Source organism: Rhopilema esculentum, chromosome 12 (assembly GCF_057945365.1).
Source record: "Rhopilema esculentum isolate cy_ngs chromosome 12, ASM5794536v1, whole genome shotgun sequence".
NCBI lineage: Eukaryota > Metazoa > Cnidaria > Scyphozoa > Rhizostomeae > Rhizostomatidae > Rhopilema > Rhopilema esculentum.
In genome coordinates this window covers 1668068-1689385 of record NC_142826.1, presented here as the reverse complement: position 1 = coordinate 1689385, position 21318 = coordinate 1668068, and the positions used below count along the sequence as shown (strand labels likewise).

The window sequence follows — 21318 nt, the reverse complement described above, 5'->3', positions numbered from 1 at the left end:
TTTATGTCCTTTACGTCATCAATGGAATAATTTTAGGTTTTACTGCTTTACATTTTACGCGTAGACAGACAAAGGCATTTCTAGACATTCGAAAATAGCCCGGAAAAGTGGAAACTATCTTCATTTTTTGTGATGCTATTTTTTGTGGCATTTCTAACAGACTGAACGTCTTCAAAAACTTAAATTTGACGTATTCATGTTTATATCTCAACACTTAAGCCAGTTTCTGCTAAATCGTAGAAGCTGAAAGCCTACCTGTTACAAAACAACAAGCAAATCGATGACATTGTCGAGCTGGTACGTGGAAATTTATCGAAACAAAACAGAGCCACGCTTGGAGCTTTGGTAGTTTTGGATGTACATGCAAGGGACGTGCTTGAAAAGATAACAAATGACGGTATGTTTTCATTTCATTTTGGCATTTAATCAATGCTGTTACAAAGCCCACACGGAAGCTTTCGTTAACTTCCAGTCATCTTTTTAATCTTTGCCTTCCTGAATACCTCTATCATTGCTGTCTTTGCCTTCAATTTGTCATCATCGGATTGGCAACATTTGTCACATCCCATACTGTACTCTCCAATGCTCCCCCTTTCCTCATTTCCAAATATTATCCTTCCATCCCCCCTGGTTTCTTCTTTCTGTTTTTTCATTCTTTTGTCCATTTCACTTCTTCATTCCTCATTTTCTCATTTTTCTAGGATACTCAACGTTCCGTCCTTTAGGTCTTCCTCGTGATTCTCTGCTTCCAATAAAGCATCGTCCCCAAAACTGGATTTTTAATTGACCTGTTAATTTTGCAACCTATTCTTCAATTAAACCTGTTTCTATTGTCAGGAATTTCCGATGAAAATGACTTCAACTGGCTCGCCCAAATGCGATACTATTGGGAGGTATGTTCTCCTTAATTTAGCAACCACTCCTTAGTTTTTGGATGCAACCGAGGCTATATCGTTCAGCTTTATTTTCAAACGTCTCTTTACGGTGTTTGACGACTCATGTTTTCAAATCAATTAACTGCAAAAAAGAATCTTTTCGAGCAGAATATATTACTTATTTACCACTTTTTGACATTTTTGATCACATGTTTTGAACAAACAGCCATGTTTTTAATGCACTATTTGTCTAACCTAATAGTGTATTTATAAGAGTGCTTCAAATTCCTTAATTACATACACATTCATGCAACTCTTGTTTAGAATTGTCTTGTCCAAATATATCAGTTAGAATACATAGAATGAGCTGTACTTTTCACTAGTCTCTTTAAAATTAATTTAGCTATTTGTCTTTTTATATGCTTTGTCTGCTCAAAGCTACGCAGACTTTTTAGTAGTCTGGAAGCTGCTGAGCTACAGATATACGTATACTATATATGCCATCAATTTGCAGGATGATAATATGCTGACCAGAATGATCAGCGCCAGTCTTGCGTACGGCTATGAGTATCTTGGAAATTCCGGTCGACTCGTCATCACCCCCCTGACTGACCGTTGTTACAGGTAGGCCCATTTCACTTTTTAGGAGGTTTGCCCTTGAGCAGAAGCATATCACCCATTTAAGATGAAGAAAATTTCTTTCTTAACTATGAAACCGAAACTTTTTTCATAATGAATGTACAATAGATTTAAGAATTTAAGGTGAAAGAATGATGTAAATCTTAAAAGATTGTTTACAGCTTCTTATCGAGGATGTCTTCTTTCACTTGACTGCAAGGGTATTTCATGCATCCGATGCTCTGAATCATTTCTGCCAATAACTAGCTGATCTTGCCAATTCGTCTTCTTTTTAGAACACTCTTTGGTGCACTGCAGTTGCATCTTGGAGGAGCACCTGAAGGTCCTGCAGGCACAGGGAAAACAGAGACCACAAAGGATCTCGCAAAAGCAGTTGCCAAACAGTGCGTCGTCTTCAACTGTTCCGATGGTCTGGATTTTATTGCTCTTGGCAAATTCTTCAAGGTAATTGATTTACAAAATTAGAATATTTCATTGCGTACTTTATTTAATTTCTTTTTAAAAAGGAAACTTTCAAATATAATCTAATGTCTTTTTAAAGACACAAAGATACTCGGAAAGAAATGGAGTATTGCTTTAGGGAATTAATTTCAATTGAAATAACAGTTATAAAAAACTGAGTAGTTCAAATTATATCTTTTTTATTTGTGACAAAATTTTAATTTTTAATCAGAAGCATTATGACAAAAGCATTCTCTCGTAGAGTTAAGCTTTTAAACATTCTATAGAAACCATGGATGAATTTAGTTGGTAAAAAAAATTTTCAGCATTTTTTAAGATTAAGTAAGATTTACAAAAAAAGTTTTTACTGAGAGCTTAGACAGGAATACCTAACAGTGACAATGACATTCGAAGATCAGGATATATATCCTAATTTTTGTTAACATGATACTTTTTAGGTAAATTGAAACTTCCTTTGTTGATAGGTTTGCATATTGACAAAAAATTATCAGTTCAGTGCATCTTCTACTTCTTTTTTGCACCTAGGGACTCGCATCGTGTGGTGCCTGGTCCTGCTTTGATGAATTCAATCGTATTGATCTAGAAGTACTCTCTGTCGTCGCACAGCAAATTCTTACAATTCAGATGGGTAAGTGACTCAGCTCTGGGGCCTTTCAGTAATTTATTCTAATAATTCACTCTTTTTTTAAAATTAAAATTCCAAGGGGGGGGGGAGGGGCAATAGGATCTTTATTCGGGATTGGTAGACAATTAAAATTTTCTGAAAATTCTTTTATACCTAGAAATAGGCATAGACCAAGTCGAACTGAAACCGAGCTTCTCGACTTCCTGCAACAAGGTCGGCCCCGGCCCTTTCCCACCCTATTTTCCTCTGGTCACTCGCCCCAAGCTTGATCTGCTATCTTCTTTCATGTCATCGCTACCTTAATGCGACTTCCTGATTTTATTTCCAGGTATTAACGCTGGACAAGATACTCTATTATTTGAAGGGACAGAATTGAAATTAGATCCGACATGTGCAGTATTTATCACCATGAACCCTGGTTACGCTGGAAGATCAGAGCTGCCAGATAATCTCAAGGTAAAATTTTACTTCCCTAATCTACTCAGGGACTGTAGCTTGAACCTATTTTAGCCGATTTTAGAATTTAATCTCTATTACCATTTTTAGCAAAGCCTATTTTAGAATTTTCTTAAGTATTTCTTGTAAATCTTTAAAACTTTTTGAAAATTCTATAAAGGCTATAGAAAACTAGCATATAAATGGAATTCAAGGGAAAAGAGTCATCTGGGAAAGATCTTTGAAATAGAAAACTAGGTGATTCCACTATTAGGGGAATATGGAAACCAGATTTTATACTTGAGGATGGCACTGGTGCTTGGCAATAGCCAGGTTTGCTTCTGCGTCACGGACTGTCAGTGCCTATCTTGTTTTGTTTTGTTTTTGTACCAAATTTTATCTATGTGTTACTTTATTTTCTTTTTTATTACCATACATTTTTTTTATATTTTCTTAGGTTTTAAATCTGAGTTTAGCTTTCTAGTACAAAACAGACCTAACGTAATAGCAAATTTATTTTTAAAACTGTGCGAGTCGATTAAATGCTTTCCTGTTTTAGTTATTGTCTTAAACCTCGATTATATCCGACTATTGCCTATATTTGCATGCATCAACTCTTCTTGTCTTGACTCGTTACTCTTTGTTGAATTTTTTAGGCTTTATTCAGAACAGTGGCTATGATGGTCCCAGACTATGCCCTTATCTCAGAAATTTCGCTTTACTCTTTTGGGTTTGTAAATGTAGGTATCCCAATTTTAATTTCTTTGCTCCTACGTTAAAATCCTTGGAAAATACTATATTAATCTTTGTATTTGTCAGCATATTTATAATTTATTATCATGCGATATTTATGTCATTCTACGGCGTTGCACATATTTTGTCTGTAACCATCATATCGAAACTATTGTCAGCAAACACTTGCAATTTAATATGCCGTATTGATGTTATTGTTTACACATGCATGAGAATGCCAATGAAATATGCAAATATTCCCAAATTTAGTAATGTGGTGCAAAAGTAAACAGAAATCTTGTTTGTATTATTTAACCTTTCCTGTAATGTCTTTATATTGTTATTTATTTGAGTTAAACCAATTGTTGTGTCTCTTATGATTATTTCTCTCTCGATTTTTTTTCGCTTGTCTTAAAGTTTCCATCATAGTAATAATTGCAGTTACTTTTTTAATTGTTAACTGGTATCGTATCTTTGTAACTAACTTTATTTCTAACATAGCAGTAAACAATTTATTGGAAATTAAATCTGTCTGTATTGAAGTCCCGAAGGGGAAATATTAACCACTTTTAATTTTCTTGTGTTTGTTGTTGTTTGTTTTTGGCGTGTTGCGGCGTTCCTTTTCTCTCCATCAATTTCAAGGCTGTTTCTTCAGCTTCATATTTCCTGTTGTAGGCTCGTCCTCTGGCTGTGAAAATCGTGACGACATACAAACTCTGCTCAGAACAATTATCATCTCAGCATCATTATGATTATGGCATGAGGGCAGTGAAGTCTGTACTCACTGCAGCTGGAAATCTCAAGGTAATGTTTGCTCTATCTTGCCACTCGAGATGTTGGGTAGATTGTTAATTTTGCCTTTTGTTGAATAAGGTATGGAGCCTGTATTCTCTTAGTCAGTGACCGAAAAAATTGTGTATTACCTTAGTTTTAAAAATTGTCCTCGTTGAAAAGCAGTTTTTAAGAATATTGAGCAGCATTGTGGAACGCAATATCGTTACTGATGTCAAGTTTCATGTTCGTCTTAAAAACATACAAACATACACTTAATTGTTAACTTTATATGACTAAAATATTTCTGTATTTTGAAAATACCAACTTTTCGATCCATTTTTGTTCAATTCGTTTATTTTTGCAAATCTAAGGGAACGAGTGATTGAGTAATAGCAGCTTTTTTCTTTATATCATAGCATGTTTTCGTTTCAAAGGATATATTTTGCTTCAGAACGTAGAGGTTTTGGAAAATAATCCATGCTAACTTTTTTCAGTATCTCATTTTCTTTTTACTTTCACAGCTTAAGTACCCCAAAGAAAACGAAGACGTGTTGGTTTTAAGATCAATCATCGATGTTAATCTTCCAAAGTTTCTTGGACACGATCTTCCACTTTTCAAGGTGAGAAATTATTTTTCTTCTTCTTCATTTATCATCAAACTAAAGAAGATAAGAGGTGATGATAGCCTCAATTCACAGCCATCATGAAAATTTTAAGGTCTCAGGCTACGGATGCATCAATCCAATGTGCAAGCCATAGAGAATGCCTCTTGAACCTTTTGCTCTGACTAGACACTTAGATTTCTAGAATAGAAATACCGAGGTACGAGCAAAAGGAACAATCAAAGTACTGCTTCATAAACATAGATTTTCGTTGTCCTAAATATAAAGATCCAGGAACCTGTTTGAAATGAAAATCAGATAAGATCATTTATCAAGAAGATGTATTAAAACAAAAGCTGAAATTTGATTTCTGTTCTTAAGAAATCGTATATTTCAAATCTCTTCCATATATTTTACGTTGTTTTGTTGTCAACTCATATCTTATATTTTAAATGTTTGCGTTAAATTTATGAATTCTCATTCTAGGGGATAACCATGGATTTGTTCCCGGGAATCACCTTACCAGAGCCAGATTACAAGATCTTACTGACTGCCATCAAAGAGAACTGCGATAAACTGAATTTGCAGAAGACTGAGTTTTTCTTAACCAAGATCCTTCAGGTACGTTGAATAGTATGATTTTTGTATATATATATAGATATATATCCTTTAATTCCATCGCGGGGGCCCCTTAGTTATGATAAACAACACCCTAATCTCAGGAAAAACATTTTGGGCCTTTGGTGCATCAGCCCTTGTCTTGCCTGAGCAATGGCGCAACTTTATGGTCGGTGTTTGATTTCAGGGAAAAAACTGCCTTAGTTTTTTACCCCGATAATCAGACTGATACACCTGTCACACAATTGAATGACTGTGTGAGAAGAAGTGAGACAGGAGAAGGCAGAAAGAAGTATGTAACGGGATATAAGCAGGAGGAGAAGTGAGTATAAGGGGACAGGGATGGGAGGGGAAAACGCGTACGAACAACGCGTGAGTCTTGCCGCAAAATATGACATGACCCTAGATGCATCACTATTCTTAAAAAAATATGCCAGGAAAAGACCACCTAGAAAATACCACAAGGTGATTAGCAAATAGCTAAGGTAACATGATATCCACAGCCTACTAAGGATATACGTGTGTGAGCAGCCGATTCTAGACAAAGGGAATCTGCGCACTTTCCCCGCGGGTATTAACTCGCATTAAGCGATTAATTCCCATTTAAACTGTTTCAAATGCTGAAAACTTGTTTGATGTCGTATTCTTTAAAAGTAGGTATCTCTTATAAGTCAAAGTGAGACAGCATAGCGGACACATAAACTGTTTCTGTCACGATGCAGAAATTTTATATATTCCTATAATAACTTAAATTTTCTCTCTGTCTTTTTCTTATACTTAATCTACATACATAATTTTGTTCAGATTTACGAAATGATGATCGTTCGACACGGTTTTATGATCGTTGGAGAACCATTTGGTGGCAAAACAATGGCCTACAGAGTTCTAGCTGGAGCTCTTTCTGATATTGCTGAAAAGGTAGACATTTTTATATGGTAGAAATGGTGGACGTTTTCAATCCTTGTTTCGAAAGTCTAAAGGATCTTTTTACAATGTGAGGTTTGCAAGCTATCAGCGAAACACATCTCTATGTTAGGTGAACTTATATTCATCTGTAATCCAAATTTAAACTTGATTTTTCACCTTAAAATGGCCCTTTAGTTTTGATTTTGCTGAATCTTTCAAATATTTACGGTACATAGTAAGTTTATGCACTTTTCTCGTCGCTTCCAGGGACTTATGGAAGAAAACAAGGTGCAATATGTTGTCATCAATCCAAAAGCTATAACAATGGGACAATTGTATGGCTCATTTGACCCAGTGTCACATGAGTGGTCGGATGGAGTTTTGGCTGTCAACTATCGTGCTTTTGCCTCTTCACAGGTGATTTATTTATGGTTATTTTTAAGGAAAGCTAGAAAAGCTGATGAACTTGATTGCATATAAATCTTAAAGTCTTTATCACTTTAAGATAGATGAATTATAGCATTTTTATGGATTAGGGTTGTTTCTGTGAGCAAACTGCAAAACCTAGGGTTGTAAGAATTGTTTGAGAGAACTAATTGCTTATCTTTTGCATTAAGTTTGGAAAACATACTGACGTTTCTTGTAAAAATTGGTATTAATTTCTACCCAAGACATTTAAGTTCGTTTTTATGGACGTTAGATGACCATGACTTTTTAAATGTTTGCAATGCTATTTTTTAAATGCTTGGACTTAAAACCAAACTAACTTGGGTCATAGTGTTCCTATTTTCTTTTGAGTGCATGCTTCTCCCTTCTTCAGCAATTATGATGTATCGTTTCTGAGTTTTAGCCAACATTTTTCCTTTGTTCATAAAAGTGAGCGTTTTTACCTTGCCCCTCTATTGTAAGCATAATTTTGCAGACTCTCGACCGAAAATGGTTGATATTTGATGGGCCAGTCGATGCTGTGTGGATTGAAAACATGAATACTGTTCTTGATGATAACAAAAAGGTAACGATTATCTGTAAATTGAAATCCTGTTATGGATGAAATGCATGAAAAAACCTTTTGCTTTTTAGTTTTGACATTTGATTTTTATCTTTAACCTTTATGGGCTATTTGGTTTATGATAATAACTAACGACTTTTTGCAGAATAGATCCTGTGATCTATGTTATTAGCCTCACGTTCATATCTGAATCAATCACAGCCTTGTTGCTCATCATAATTCTTTCAGTTTTAGACAAAACTTTCAAATGAGCTCATTGCCACTATTTTCCCAACATAAGTCCTTGCTATCTTAAAAAAAGTCTGTTTTATAAGCATGACTTTATAACACTAAAGAATTGCTCTATACAAGGATGTTAGCTCCTGGGGACCAGTTTCACATACCCCCCAACGGTTTGGTAAAGTGACTCTTTTCTTAGAACCTCATGACAATGTACTCATTAGAACTTTAGAAATAGTGTCCATTGTTCTGACAAATAGTGCATTTTACTACCTCCCTAAAGCATTGAAATGATTTCAACGTCCCTGGGTTTTGTCATTTCAATTTTCATACTACTTTCACAAGTTTTTCTAGCAAGTTTTTCATACCAATGCTGGAATGGTTGCAAATAATCTTGTTGTTTCTTTTAATTCAGCTCTGCTTGAACAGCGGTGAAATTATCCAGCTAGCCCCGACAACAAACCTGATATTTGAGCCAATGGATTTGGAAGTTGCTTCACCTGCCACTGTAAGTGCAGAATCAGTTTTGCTGATATTTCAGTTCATAGCCAGTATGGCTGCTTTTCCACTCTCATATGAAATATAAAAAATTAAATTCTAAGTACCAATTGACCCCTTTCAGATATGTTTCAGTAATTTTATCAGATCATTTTTTTTTAATTTCAATCAACCTCATTTCTTTAAAGAACCTCTTCTTTTTTTCTTCCTGTTGCTTCAATATCGCGTTCGTATGACAGAAGATAAGCATAAACGAAAATGCATAACAAGGGAATTTTCAAGACCATGGTAAAATGACTCTAATACTGACTTACCATTATTCATGTGCCGTAATTTACATTGGCATCCTTTGTACAATGTCTTTTTTATATTTCTTTTAGGTTAGTCGTTGTGGTATGATTTATCTGGAGCCAGAAATGCTTGGCTGGCGGCCTCTTATGATTTCTTGGCTAGCGACACTGCCAAAGACTATCAACGAAGACATGAAGGACCTTGTCAAGGATTTGTTCGATCGAATGCTTCCGCCATTGTTGAACTTTGTCAGGAAAAGTGGAGCAAAAGTATGTCCAAGGATGTTTTGTTTCCTTTTAAGGAGCTATTACTTTCCTCTGCCTGTTGTCAGTCCAATATCTCTGTTTATTCTAAGATTTATATAGGTTTTCCAGTTTTTTGAAAAAAAATGTTGAACGCTTCAGATAAATTGTGTTTAAGCTTAAATAATATTGAATACCCCCATTTTGAAGAATGTGATCGAGGCCACTCACTCATGTTCTGTTTTGGTTGATTTTTTCCATCCTTGCCTCTTTAAGTATAATTGCGTTATTTTACAAAAATATTTTACTGGTGTGTTAATTTACAGCAAGAATTCTGTCATATCTAATTTTGTCATCTACATTTTGCGTATTGAGTAGATTGCTTTGTGTTCCCTGTGGCGTCATCTATTGATTTTATGTCATCTGTTTCATCTATTACCTATAAAATTCACTTTTTAATGAACAACGTTTTGTCCCGTGATACTGCCAAGACAATAACTAGAACATGTAAAATTATATCAGTTCAACATAGAATGACTTTTTTTAATTCTTGCCAACATATAAGACTAATAATGACAATATAAATTCACAATTAGTCCTTGCCCTTTTCTTTTTTTGTTCTAAAGTTAATGTATCCTTTTTTTACTTTCTTTTGAAGGAACTGTCACCAACAAATGACACGAATTTGGTCAAATCATTGATGAATTTGATGGACACACTGTTTGATGAATTCCATGATGAGGAACAATTCAAGGAGTTAAATGAAAGGGAGGTCGCTGCTTGGCTTGAGGTAATTACATTAATTGCCAATTCTTTTATTATTGTTTATGAATGTTAAAAAGTTGGCAAAATTTTACGAAAGTTTTGTCTGATGTCTAACAAACCTTTTTGTCTTTAACTCAGACTACCTTTCTTAATGAGTTGAAAGTTCTGTTCTGTGTTTTGGTTTTATAATATGCAACTTGCTTCAATCGTTCCATTTTAGTGCATCTTCTTGTTCTCCACCGTCTGGTCAGTTGGCGCTAGCATTACAGATGAAGGAAGGAGAAAGTTTGATTTCCTTCTTAGAGAACTGATTGATGTGAGTAGCTATGATTAATTATTTTTGTTATTATGAATGTTGATTTATATTTTCAATAAAGCAAATCATAGGTGCAAATGACTCAAGCCAAAAAGCAAGGAAGGCTAAACTCCTTTTGCTCATCAAGTTTGCGTCTTATGCTCAGCCTTCCCTCTAGAATAATTACCTACTCAGTACGTCTTGCTGAAGTTCCTTTTCATAAACATTCCTTATCAAACGCTTCGATTCTTCACCTCCAAAGTTTAATGTTTTTCTATTGTGTTTTTGAAGAGCTTAAATTCATTTGATCATTTATTACTTTAGTTATTAATTTCGCTGCTCTCTTTTTACAGGGACCACTTACTATCGAGTCTAAAACAGAGTTTCATATTCTCGAAATGGTTGATGCCCCACCAAGACCGTTTCTATGCCCCTTCCCACATCGGGGTAGTGTGTATGAGTACAGATTTATAAAAGAGGTATTTCATAGTTCATTACGCTACAGTGAGGTTTTCGTTACTCCAAGCTTTGTACAGTACCAGTTACCTTATTAGGAAAGATTGTTGCGTTTTCGAGACAATAGCAAGACTAATTATACTTTCCGGTCTTCAAAAGCGTTTCAACCCGGTCTAGAATAGATCAGGTCGTTATGATCTGCTTACTTTTAATACTGACAGACTTGCACTTCCTCACAAGTCCGGAGCAGTTTTTTAATGTGACCTAACAGAGGTCTTGCATTAACTTATGTCCTTTTTGATCGGAAACACTTTTTGAGTTGTGTTTGGAATAAAGAAAGAGTGATTTTCCCCTGTCATTATACAGGCTATCCTTCTTACCGTTCCATGTTCAGGCATTGTCCTTCTTACCATTGCATCTTACAATAGCGTTCGTATCATATGTACTGCTTATATATGTGCAACAGTTGACCACGAAAATTTGTCTGTAAAGGTGTAGGAACTGTGTTTGTTGCATCTAAATTAATTTTCAGTTTTACTTATAACGGTAAAAGTATATTTTTTATGAATGTACAATGCAATGTAAACATATTTAAAAGATTTTACCAATATCTGTGTTTATCGTTTAGGGAATGGGAAAATGGAGGCCATGGACCGACGAAATCAAAGATGCGCCTCCAATACCAAAGGTATCATTTAATATGACTGATGTTTCCAGTGTCTTCTTTTAGCATGTATAAGCATTCTGAAATCAAATAAATATATCAATTTTCTTTAAATATACAAACATTTTGTGTGCAAATATCGTTAAGCATCTGCAAGAGCATGATTGCATGATATCGTGGTAAAATTTCATACCATACTTCAGCAAATTTCATCCGACATTCCTCAAAATATAAAATGTTTGATAATGGCCAAGGATAAAGATAAAGTTATCTGTTATGCGGATTGAATAAAGCTTCCAAAGATAATTTTAGTGAAGCTTTTAAGGGCAAATTTTTTGTCAAAGCGAGGATTAACACTTTTCTGCACCAGTCAACAGCCCTAGTGCCCCAACAGACACTAAATGAAAACATTTTAGGATATGATTACATACAACTCTTCTTGTTGATTATTATCAAGTTGATATAAATTTTTATCCACGTTAGTTTTCATAGATGAGTGTATTTTAGTCTTTGCCATACTTGATTCCCACCTGTAATAGAAAGATATACCATTACAATACACATCCCATTTTCAAGCTCGGATTTCTACGTTATTTCTACCTTCCCTAGAGCTCTACATTCAACGAGATAATTGTGCCCACAATCGACACAGTTAGGTACACATACCTGATTAATCAGCTGATTACGCACGGAAAAGCTTGCCTTTTTGTTGGGCCGACAGGCACAGGGAAATCTGTTTACGTCACGGTTGGTTATGATCTTTATTATGTATTTTGATTTTTGGTGATAACATGCAGCGAACTTTTCTTTCTTAAGACCACTGATATATATTAGACAGTTTTGCTAGGCTAGCTAAATGATTTCTAATAGATTTTAAAGATACGAACAAGTTTCGTTTACAAAAAATGAGAAAGCCCCTCAGAATTTGATGTTTCCTCTGCTCTTTCTTTCGTCCACTATCATTCTTCAATTGTAAGCCGCCATATTTTTAGCATCCCCTTCCATCAAACACCGCTTTAATAGTGACAAAGAATTACTTATATAGTTGCCGCTTCTCCTTGTTGCGTTTTTTAAGTGTTATACTACATATTTTCAACAATTTAACGGCTACTTGTATATCAAACTATTGAATTTCTTCGAGGGTTTTTTTAAACTTCATCAAAGTCGTTTTGATAATTACAATTTATGTCGATATTCACGTGTTTGCTGAGTTATTCTGTAAACCACCTTTTGCAAAGTTTATATCATGAAGTTCCTAATTCTTATTTTGATTTTTCGTTAGGACTTCCTTTTGAAGAAGCTATCAGGTGACAAATACAAACCGTTGTTGATAAATTTCTCTGCTCAAACAACGGCGAAGCAGACACAGGATATAATCATGTCGAAATTAGATAAAAGAAGAAAAGGAGTTTTTGGCCCACCGCTTGGCAAAAAGACGGTTTGTTTTTTCATTTATTTAGAATTTTTTAGTTCGCAATTAGATTTGAAGAGAAAAATGGAAGTTTGCAAATAAGTTTGAAGTGCCTCATGGAACCACTGTGAAATAAATAAAATTATTCAAATTATCCTCAATGGTTTTAAATGTACGATATTCTGAAATTTAGAATGATTAGTGGAGGGTACCTTTAATTGCAACGTAAATAGACCGGTTTGAGAAGGTTGACGGGAAGAGCCAACTACTGTGAAATATACTTAGGAGGACTATAAAGAGAACGATATAGGAAACTTTAAGGTACAATTTTCACAATCAGGTAAAAGTAAGACCCCAAAATTTTAAGGTAAGGAATTTTGAAAAGTTAAACAAATCCAGGTTTTTTAATTATTTCTGTCATTTTTTTTATAGTATTATCTGTTTGGTTTCTTTGACGTCTTGCTGTTTCTTCTTGTTTATATGGTCAACTAACTAGTTCCAGAAGGCATCCAAACTTATAAAATCATTTTTATCCCTTTGTTAATTCATTCGTTTTTCATGCGTTAGCTAACATCTTTCATTATTAAATGTTTTGCAGATTGTCTTTGTTGACGATCTGAACATGCCTGCGCGAGAAACATACGGAGCACAGCCACCAGTAGAGCTCTTACGACAGTGGCTTGACCACAAGACTTGGTAGGTGTTTTCAAGACTGAATAATTATCTTCTCATATAAAACTATAAAATTTATACATCTGTTGTTATTAAACTGATTGTTCATCCATAGTTATCAGAAGAAACTTATCTTTATATCTTGTTCATATATCTATTCCTTTTTTCATATTTAATCAATTTCCTTTCACTTAGCTGTTATTTCAATTTTATTTGAACTTGAATAAAAGTAGGCCTATATAAAGATTCTTAAAATGTTCCAATCATTTTATGAAAATCTGAGAAATTCAGTTATTTGTTACCACCAAGCTTCGGAAGGTATTTTCATGAGAACTGTGCTTCTCGAACAGTGCCCTGGTCTTTCGTCTTGATGTAAATTACAGAGAGCAAGCGACTGTCCTCACTCTAAGTGAATGTTTGGTCATGGCGGGGACTCGCACCCCAGTCTCTTTGTTCTGTCGTCCGCCACCCTAACCACTGCACTACCCTCCCTCCTGGTATTCACTTCACTCAAGCAATAAATAAACTCCCTTTAAATTTACAGGTTTTCTAATTTTCATATTTTCTCTTAAGAAAACCTTTTTTGCCTGTGGTAGATTCATGGATTTTTTAATAGCAATTAACTAGCCTATCTCAAAGTTACGTTGACTTAAAATATTTCTATGCGATTTTACCCTGTTTGCTATTTTCTGTTCTCAAGGTATGACCTGAAAGATACATCTCCAATCCACCTTGTTGATGTCCAATTGATTGGCGCCATGGGACCACCTGGCGGCGGTCGTAATCCAGTCACGCCAAGATTCTTGCGTCATTTTAATAACATTACTATCAATGAATTTCAGGACAGAACCATGAGCAGAATTTTTGAACGAATAATGGAATGGCATTTAAATGCAAAGTAGGTTCAAATTTTATTAATTTTCTTCAGCATTTTTAAAAAGTTTTGATTTGAAATACTCCTTTGTGATAGCATAGATCATGAAAAGCTTTCCTTTTTGCAGGGGCTTCGCCAAAGAATTTCTTCCATCTGGACTTCGACTTGTGGCGGCAACAATGAATGTTTATAAAGCTTCTATGCTGAACCTGCTGCCAACCCCTGCCAAATCGCATTACCTTTTCAATTTGCGAGACTTTGCAAGGGTCATTCAGGGTTGCTTGCTATCAGCTCCAAATACGATACCAGACCAAGATTCACTGAAGAGGCTATGGACACACGAGGTATAATTTTTTAAAATACTCGATGTGTATGCATAGTGCATATGTGAAGCAAACAACTTCCATTCGAAAGAACACCTAGGCTCTAATATGATCCAAAGGGATTAATGTTCAAGAACATAGTTTCCAACCCCCAGTTGTATATTTCTTGATTCCCCGATATTCTAAGGAAAATGCAAATTTACAAACAGGCTTGTCTAATTTTCATCTAAGAAGATTTTAACATAACTTTTTTGTCATATAGCGATGAAATGAACTTAACTGCCTCAATCTTCTTTGAAATATTAGTACTTATTCGTTTTTCCTTCCAGGTTTTCAGGGTATTTTATGACCGTCTGGTTGACGATGGTGATAGGTCGTGGCTGACAAATCACGTGAAAGAAGTCGTGAACATCGATCTGAAATCTAACTTCGATCAGCTGTTTCTGCATCTGGATTCCAGTGGAAACGGGGAGGTGAGCGAGCACGATCTACACAGCCTCATGTACTGCGATTTCATGGACAGCAAAGCCGACCCAAAGCCCTACCTTGAGGTGAATGATTTGGACAAGCTGAGAAAGATTGTCGAGGGGTACTTGGATGAATATAACAACATAAGCAAAAAGCCAATGAATCTTGTTCTGTTCAGGTGCGTCATCTTTTCAATGTTATTCGGCTTTGTTCACAGTCAACTAGCAAATTTTAATTATATCAATATTGTCACAAATGGCTGATGGTAGTACACAGAGTTATTGAAAGATTAAAACACGCAATGTTGACGTCTTTTGGAAGCTTTCTGTTTTTTTCTATATCAAGTGAACTCCAAAAATAATTGATTTCAAGACACATGGTCTTTGACGTCATTAGAGGAGAACTTCCTTTACCTTAATAAAGCAAGACTTTTTCAAAGCGACTTTTTATGCTGTAAAATATTTGCTTTTTTCTAAGCCATTTTCAAATTTTGTACCGCCAAAAAATTGTTCAAATTCAAGGGCCTAAGATAAGGTCGTTTTATTTTAAATAACTTTTTATAATTGCTCGCATATCTTGCCTTGAATAAAAAAATTTCAAAAAAGGTATTTTTGCATTTGCTTTCCTTACTGGTCGGTATAACAGTATTTGATCCTGTTAGGCAATTTCAAATAAGGCTTTTGCCATCCATTTTTCAAAAATGTGATGCAATTTACGTGTTACCTAATGTAGTAAAGTGCCTTTTCAAATGAAACTTTCACTAAGTATGGCACAACTTGAAATTAAAACCGACCGAAAAAATTTTTTCAGAAGCGATCAACTTTAAGATGTATTACCAGAAAACTCTGGTTTATTTTACCACTTGTATTCTTCATATATAAATCGCTTTTTTTTAGGTTTGCTATTGAGCATGTATCCCGTATATCACGTGTTCTCAAACAACCACGTGGTCACTGTTTGTTGGTGGGCGTTGGCGGGAGTGGAAGACAGAGTTTGACCCGTTTAGCATCGCATATGGCTGACTACGACCTTCACCAGGTTTGCCTTATCTCATCATTTTCGTATTTCAAACTAAATCCAGGTACTGTTTTTTGCTGTAAGCGGTGTGGCTTTTGATAACATAGAGAAGGAGAAGCTTCTTTTTCTGTTTTTCCTTGCATTGGATGTGACATAGATAACTTTGATGGAAAAAAGAGTACCAGTTGCAAAACAATGGGCATAGATGACTTTTTCTCGAGCATAGATAAGTGTACTTCAAAATGACTTTGTGTATTAGCAAGCCAAATAAAGATACAATACAAACGAAAAAGCCGCCATTGTATAGACAGAAGGAGTTCGTTTTCTCTCTTGGACTCCATTGGTAATTTTTTTTAGGCTCGCGGCACTGATTGCTCAACTATACCGGTCTTGTGCTTGCGTTTTTCTGATTGGCCTATTTCGATCCACAACTGGGTATATATTTTCCATCGTGTTCTTTCGGAACCTTATTCTGACGTTTTATGCTCTGAGGAGTGTCAGACGAAAAAGCTTTTAGTATGTCGTAAAATGTTTGCTTTTTTCAAAGCCATTTTCAAAGATACAATACTTTGTTGCTGAATTTCATCTATTTATCTGGTTTTGTAGTGTTGCTTAAATACATGAAAAACAAAGTGAGCCCCCAGAGAAAACTATGTTTAATAAAGATTTAGTTATTTTCTGAAGTCCCCTGGCAATAGACTTCTTTGTATAAGCAACGGACGAATGCCTTTTTTTGGTAGGTGGAGATTACTCGTGGGTATACAAGCATAGAATGGCGGGAAGATCTCAAGAGAATACTGCGCAAAACGACAGAAGGGGAAGTCCCTGGAGTCTTCTTGTTTACTGATACTCAGGTATTCATTCGAGCACTTTTGCTATTGTAAACAATCACAAAGCACAAAACTAGAGTGTCCTAATAAAATAATATAAAAAATCAATCTTATTGAATAATTTCAATGAAACTTTGACGATTAGAGAGAAGGCTTAAAAAAATGATTCTATATATACTATGGTAGCATACTTCAATAAAAAAGTTTTATAATTGACATCTATTTTTCACGAACATTTTCCTTTCTATAATTTACAAGTTTATGTCTTTTTAAGACTTACAAGAGTCGTATTTTTGTAGATTAAAGAAGAATCGTTTTTGGAAGATCTTAATAATCTTCTTAATGCCGGTGAAGTACCGAATTTGTTTCCTTTGGATGAGCGACAAGAGATTTGCGAGAAGATGCGAATTATAGACAGGTTGGTCTAACTTGACTGTTTGGTTAAAATAACATATCTCCTCTTTCATTTTTGCTATATGAACTACAATTTGTTATATGTTTTATATAAAACTGTTTTATGTTTTATACAATTTGTTATTCTCATGTCTTTACTTATAATTTTTCTAGACAAAGAGAAAAATCTAAGCAAACTGATGGCTCACCGTTGGCATTATTCAATTTCTTTGTTGAGCGTACTCGTGAAATGCTTCATATCGTTCTGGCAATGAGCCCTATCGGTGATGCTTTCCGCAACAGATTACGAAAGTTCCCATCCCTTGTAAACTGCTGCACAATCGATTGGTTTCAGGTGGGTTTTCCATTTGGTATAAGTTTGAGTTTCCACGTGTTTGATGTATTATTCCGCCGATTGAAAATCTGAATTCGTTATAGCTTGTGTTATTGTGTCTCTGTTTATGCATTTTGCCTTTCTCAAGATTTTATTTTTCCATCTGAAAATTTCTTTTCAAATAAAGGCTTAATTTGATTAAGCAATCTCTTTGTTAATTTTGTAAAGATATTTGCTAGTATGACAGTCTTGTCTTGTAACCTTTTCTGATCACCAACAAAATCAATATCGAAAGGGTAAACCCATGTTTCGGCAACTGGCTAATATTTTATTGGGAATTATGCAGCCATCTAATATTCTTCAGCTCTGTTCGTACTCCATACCTGACCTTCTGTTTCTCTTCATACGTAGTCTTGGCCAGCAGATGCCCTCGAAGTGGTTGCACAGCGGTTTCTAGCAGAAGTCCACTTACCAGATGAAGTGATTGAAGGATGCGTACAACTGTGTAAAGAATTCCACATGAGCACACGTGACCTTTCCCAGCGATTTTGGAACGAATTGAAACGGCACAATTACGTCACCCCTACGTCTTATTTGGAGTTGATCAGTACTTACAAAACACTGCTTAGCAAAAAGCAAGAGTAAGTTTTTGCTTCTTCCATTCCTATTTTTCATTTGTTGTTATGATCCGCAATATTTATCATCCTTTTATGCTTTTAACTTCCTTCTTCTATGCGACCCTCTCAATGGCCTCAGTTACAAAATTTAAAAACCTTAGGATACCTCTAGTGAAAATGGGCTTATGTTTTTTTCAGTAAATGAAATTACAACCAACGATAATACAAGCTTTCTGCAGAATAAAAGTGGTAAAATTATTTAGTAGAATGCGGTGAAAGCAATATGAAACTCTTGACTAACCTACAGCTGCGTTTCAGTTTAATTTTCCGCTTTTGAAGCTGCATCTTCCTTTGCAGCTGTATCCTCCAGCTCTTTTGCAGCTGCACCCTCCAGGTTTTTTCCAGTTGCATTCTATTGCTCTCTTGCAGCTGCACCCTCCAGCCCTTTTGCAGCAGCATCCTCCAGCTTCTTTGCAGCTGCATCCTCCAGCTCTTTTGCAGCTGCATCCTTCAGCTCTCTTGCAGCTGCATCCTCCAGCCCTTTTGTAGCTGCATCCTTCAGCTCTCTTGCAGCTGCACCCTCCAGCCCTTTTGCAGCAGCATCCTCCAGCTCCTTTGCAGCTGCATCCTCCAGCTCTTTTGCAGCTGCATCCTTCAGCTCTCTTGCAGCTGCATCATCCAGCCCTTTTGTAGCTGCATCCTTCAGCTCTCTTGCAGCTGCACCCTCCAGCCCTTTTGCAGCTGCATCCTTCAGCTCTCTTGCACTTGCACCCTCCAGCCCTTTTGCAGCTGCATCCTTCAGCTCTCTTGCAGCTGCACCCTCCAGCCCTTTTGCAGCTGCATCCTCCAGCTCTTTTGCAGCTGCACCCTCCAGCTCTTTTGCAGAAGCATCCTTCAGCTCTCTTGCAGCTGCACCCTCCAGCTCTTTTGCAGCTGCATCCTCCAGCTCTTTTGCAGCAGAATCCTCCAGCTCTTTTGCAGCAGAATCCTTCAGCTCTTTTGCAGCAGCATCCTCCAGCTCTTTTGCAGCCGACCCTCCAGGTTTTTTGCAGTTGCATTCTATTGCTCTCTTGCAGCTGCACCCTCCAGCCCTTTTGCAGCAGCATCCTCCAGCTCCTTTGCAGCTGCATCCTCCAGCTCTTTTGCAGCTGCATCCTTCAGCTCTCTGGCAGCTGCACCCTCCAGCCCTTTTGCAGCTGCATCCTCCAGCTCTTTTGCAGCTGCACCCTCCAGCCCTTTTGCAGCTGCATCCTTCAGCTCTCTTGCAGCTGCACCCTCCAGCCCTTTTACAGCTGCATCCTTCAGCTCTCTTGCAGCTGCATCCTCCAGCTCTTTTGCAGCTGCATCCTTCAGCTCTCTTGCAGCTGCACCCTCCAGCCCTTTTACAGCTGCACCCTCCAGCCCTTTTACAGCTGCATCCTTGAGCTCTCTTGCAGCTGCATCCTCCAGCTCTTTTGCAGCAGAATCCTTCAGCTCTTTTGCAGCAGCATCCTCGAGCTCTTTTGCAGCAGCATCTTCCAGCTCTTTTGCAGCAGAATTCTTCAGCTCTTTTGCAGCTGCATCCTTCAGCTCTTTTGCAGCAGCATCCTCCAGCTCTTTTGCAGCAGCATCTTCCAGCTCTTTTGCAGCAGAACTCTTCAGCTCTTTTGCAGCTGCATCCTTCAGCTCTTTTGCAGCAGCATCCTCCAGCTCTTTTGCAGCAGCATCCTCCAGCTCCTTTGCAGCTGCATCCTCCGAGCCCTTCCGCAGCTGCATCCTCCAAACCCTTTTGTAGCTGCATCCTTCAGCTCTCTTGCAGCAGCATCCTCCAGCTCTTTTGCAGCAGCATCCTCCAGCTCCTTTGCAGCAGCATCCTCCAGCTCTTTTGCAGCAGAATCCCCCAGCTCTTTTGCAGCAGTATCCTCCAGCTCTTTTGCAGCTGCATCCTCCGAGCCCTTCCGCAGCTGCATCCTCCAAATCCTTTTGCAGCTGCATCCTCTAGCTCTTTTATAGTTGCAGCCTTTTCCTCTTGTGCTTTGAACTGGTATAAGTGACCATACTTAGCTGTTACTACTTATGAGGCACTGTGTTGAGATTTGTTTGTTGTTCTTAGTTTTGTAAAGAACGTATAGTAGTTATTGTATTTGCATTTTGCATACAGTTAATTGCATTGTTACTTTTGTAGAGCTGTGATGAAACAAAAACAGCGGTATGAAGTCGGCTTGCAAAAGTTAGAGTCAGCTGCCTCACAGGTAACCTTAATGTGCCTCTTGTTTATCCTGATATAACTAGTTCGCATAGTTAATATCATTATTTGGAAAACAATTCAGACTGTTGGGGTTTTCCTTTAAGATTTCCCATTCCTTCCCAAGTCTTTGTTAGCTAAACACTTGGTGAACCGTTTTCCATGCACTTGTGTGTTTCTTTTATTTCCTGCTGTTAAAGCTTTTTTGAGCTTTTTTATTTTTTCTTTATGAAAAGTTAAATTTTTAAGTTACAATCATTGCGATCCAGAATTGATTCTTTTAATACGTTTGAGGTAGACAAAAGCAAAAAGTTTAAATGTAACTGCATACCCAAGCACCTTGCAGCTGTTGTTAAAGAGCTGTATGGACTTGTATTGCCCTATAGGTATCAGGAACTAGGGTATCTCAGCTGTACCATTCGGTTTTAGAGGAGCTAGCCAATCTAGCTGGACTTAGTAGCACCTTTATTCAAAGCTAAGCTATTTTGGCTAGATATGAATTAATATGGTGATCAGCAACTTTCATTATTCTGAATTCTGCCTTGTTTTTAGGATTCTTGTCATTTGCTAAAGATCTTCAAGTATTTATACCAGCAATTGTTTTGACATTCTAGGTTGCTGGCATGCAGGTTGAGCTAAAGGAGTTGCAGCCACAGCTCGTTCTTGCCAGTAAAGAGGTCGATGAAATCATGAAAGTTATCGAAAAAGATTCTGTCGAGGTTGCTAAAACAGAAAAGGTTAGTTAGCCTTCCGTGAGTGTTAAAGATGGGTATGTTGTAATCAATTTTTGCAAAAGGAAGCTTTTATTATCTGTACAAAAAGGACAATGTGCTTTTTATTACCAAATATATTTCAGCTGCAAATCATGGCTTTTGCACAAAACAACTGGATTTTTTGGCTGCAAAAAAGTGCGAACTTTGTGTAGATGCTTTCCACCTGTAGTTGCCACTGTTATGTTTTGTTGAGAATCTATCGTTGTGCTTTTGGCCATAAAATCTCTCATTGTATTACTCTTCCTATTAGAAACCGTAGATGCTGATGCGAATCA

The 21318-nt window shown here is 36.6% G+C and overlaps 1 protein-coding gene across 1 annotated transcript in view; it reads left to right on the top strand.

Moving 5' to 3' along the window:
- The window catches only part of LOC135681388 (dynein axonemal heavy chain 7), a 60232-nt gene that overhangs the window by 21032 nt on the left and 17882 nt on the right, over positions 1 to 21318 (top strand). The window contains exons 34-65 of the mRNA XM_065195837.2: positions 241 to 397; positions 838 to 893; positions 1390 to 1499; positions 1790 to 1958; positions 2502 to 2604; positions 2930 to 3057; positions 3693 to 3776; positions 4444 to 4572; positions 5064 to 5162; positions 5631 to 5765; positions 6567 to 6680; positions 6936 to 7085; positions 7591 to 7680; positions 8312 to 8404; positions 8775 to 8954; positions 9586 to 9717; positions 9913 to 10008; positions 10341 to 10466; positions 11072 to 11131; positions 11717 to 11854; positions 12390 to 12545; positions 13117 to 13214; positions 13891 to 14088; positions 14192 to 14408; positions 14717 to 15033; positions 15752 to 15893; positions 16613 to 16726; positions 17002 to 17120; positions 17270 to 17450; positions 17841 to 18070; positions 20211 to 20277; positions 20885 to 21007. Coding sequence (XP_065051909.2) covers positions 241 to 397; positions 838 to 893; positions 1390 to 1499; positions 1790 to 1958; positions 2502 to 2604; positions 2930 to 3057; positions 3693 to 3776; positions 4444 to 4572; positions 5064 to 5162; positions 5631 to 5765; positions 6567 to 6680; positions 6936 to 7085; positions 7591 to 7680; positions 8312 to 8404; positions 8775 to 8954; positions 9586 to 9717; positions 9913 to 10008; positions 10341 to 10466; positions 11072 to 11131; positions 11717 to 11854; positions 12390 to 12545; positions 13117 to 13214; positions 13891 to 14088; positions 14192 to 14408; positions 14717 to 15033; positions 15752 to 15893; positions 16613 to 16726; positions 17002 to 17120; positions 17270 to 17450; positions 17841 to 18070; positions 20211 to 20277; positions 20885 to 21007 — 4311 coding nt within the window. The remainder of the gene's footprint in view (positions 1 to 240; positions 398 to 837; positions 894 to 1389; positions 1500 to 1789; positions 1959 to 2501; positions 2605 to 2929; positions 3058 to 3692; positions 3777 to 4443; positions 4573 to 5063; positions 5163 to 5630; positions 5766 to 6566; positions 6681 to 6935; positions 7086 to 7590; positions 7681 to 8311; positions 8405 to 8774; positions 8955 to 9585; positions 9718 to 9912; positions 10009 to 10340; positions 10467 to 11071; positions 11132 to 11716; positions 11855 to 12389; positions 12546 to 13116; positions 13215 to 13890; positions 14089 to 14191; positions 14409 to 14716; positions 15034 to 15751; positions 15894 to 16612; positions 16727 to 17001; positions 17121 to 17269; positions 17451 to 17840; positions 18071 to 20210; positions 20278 to 20884; positions 21008 to 21318) is intronic.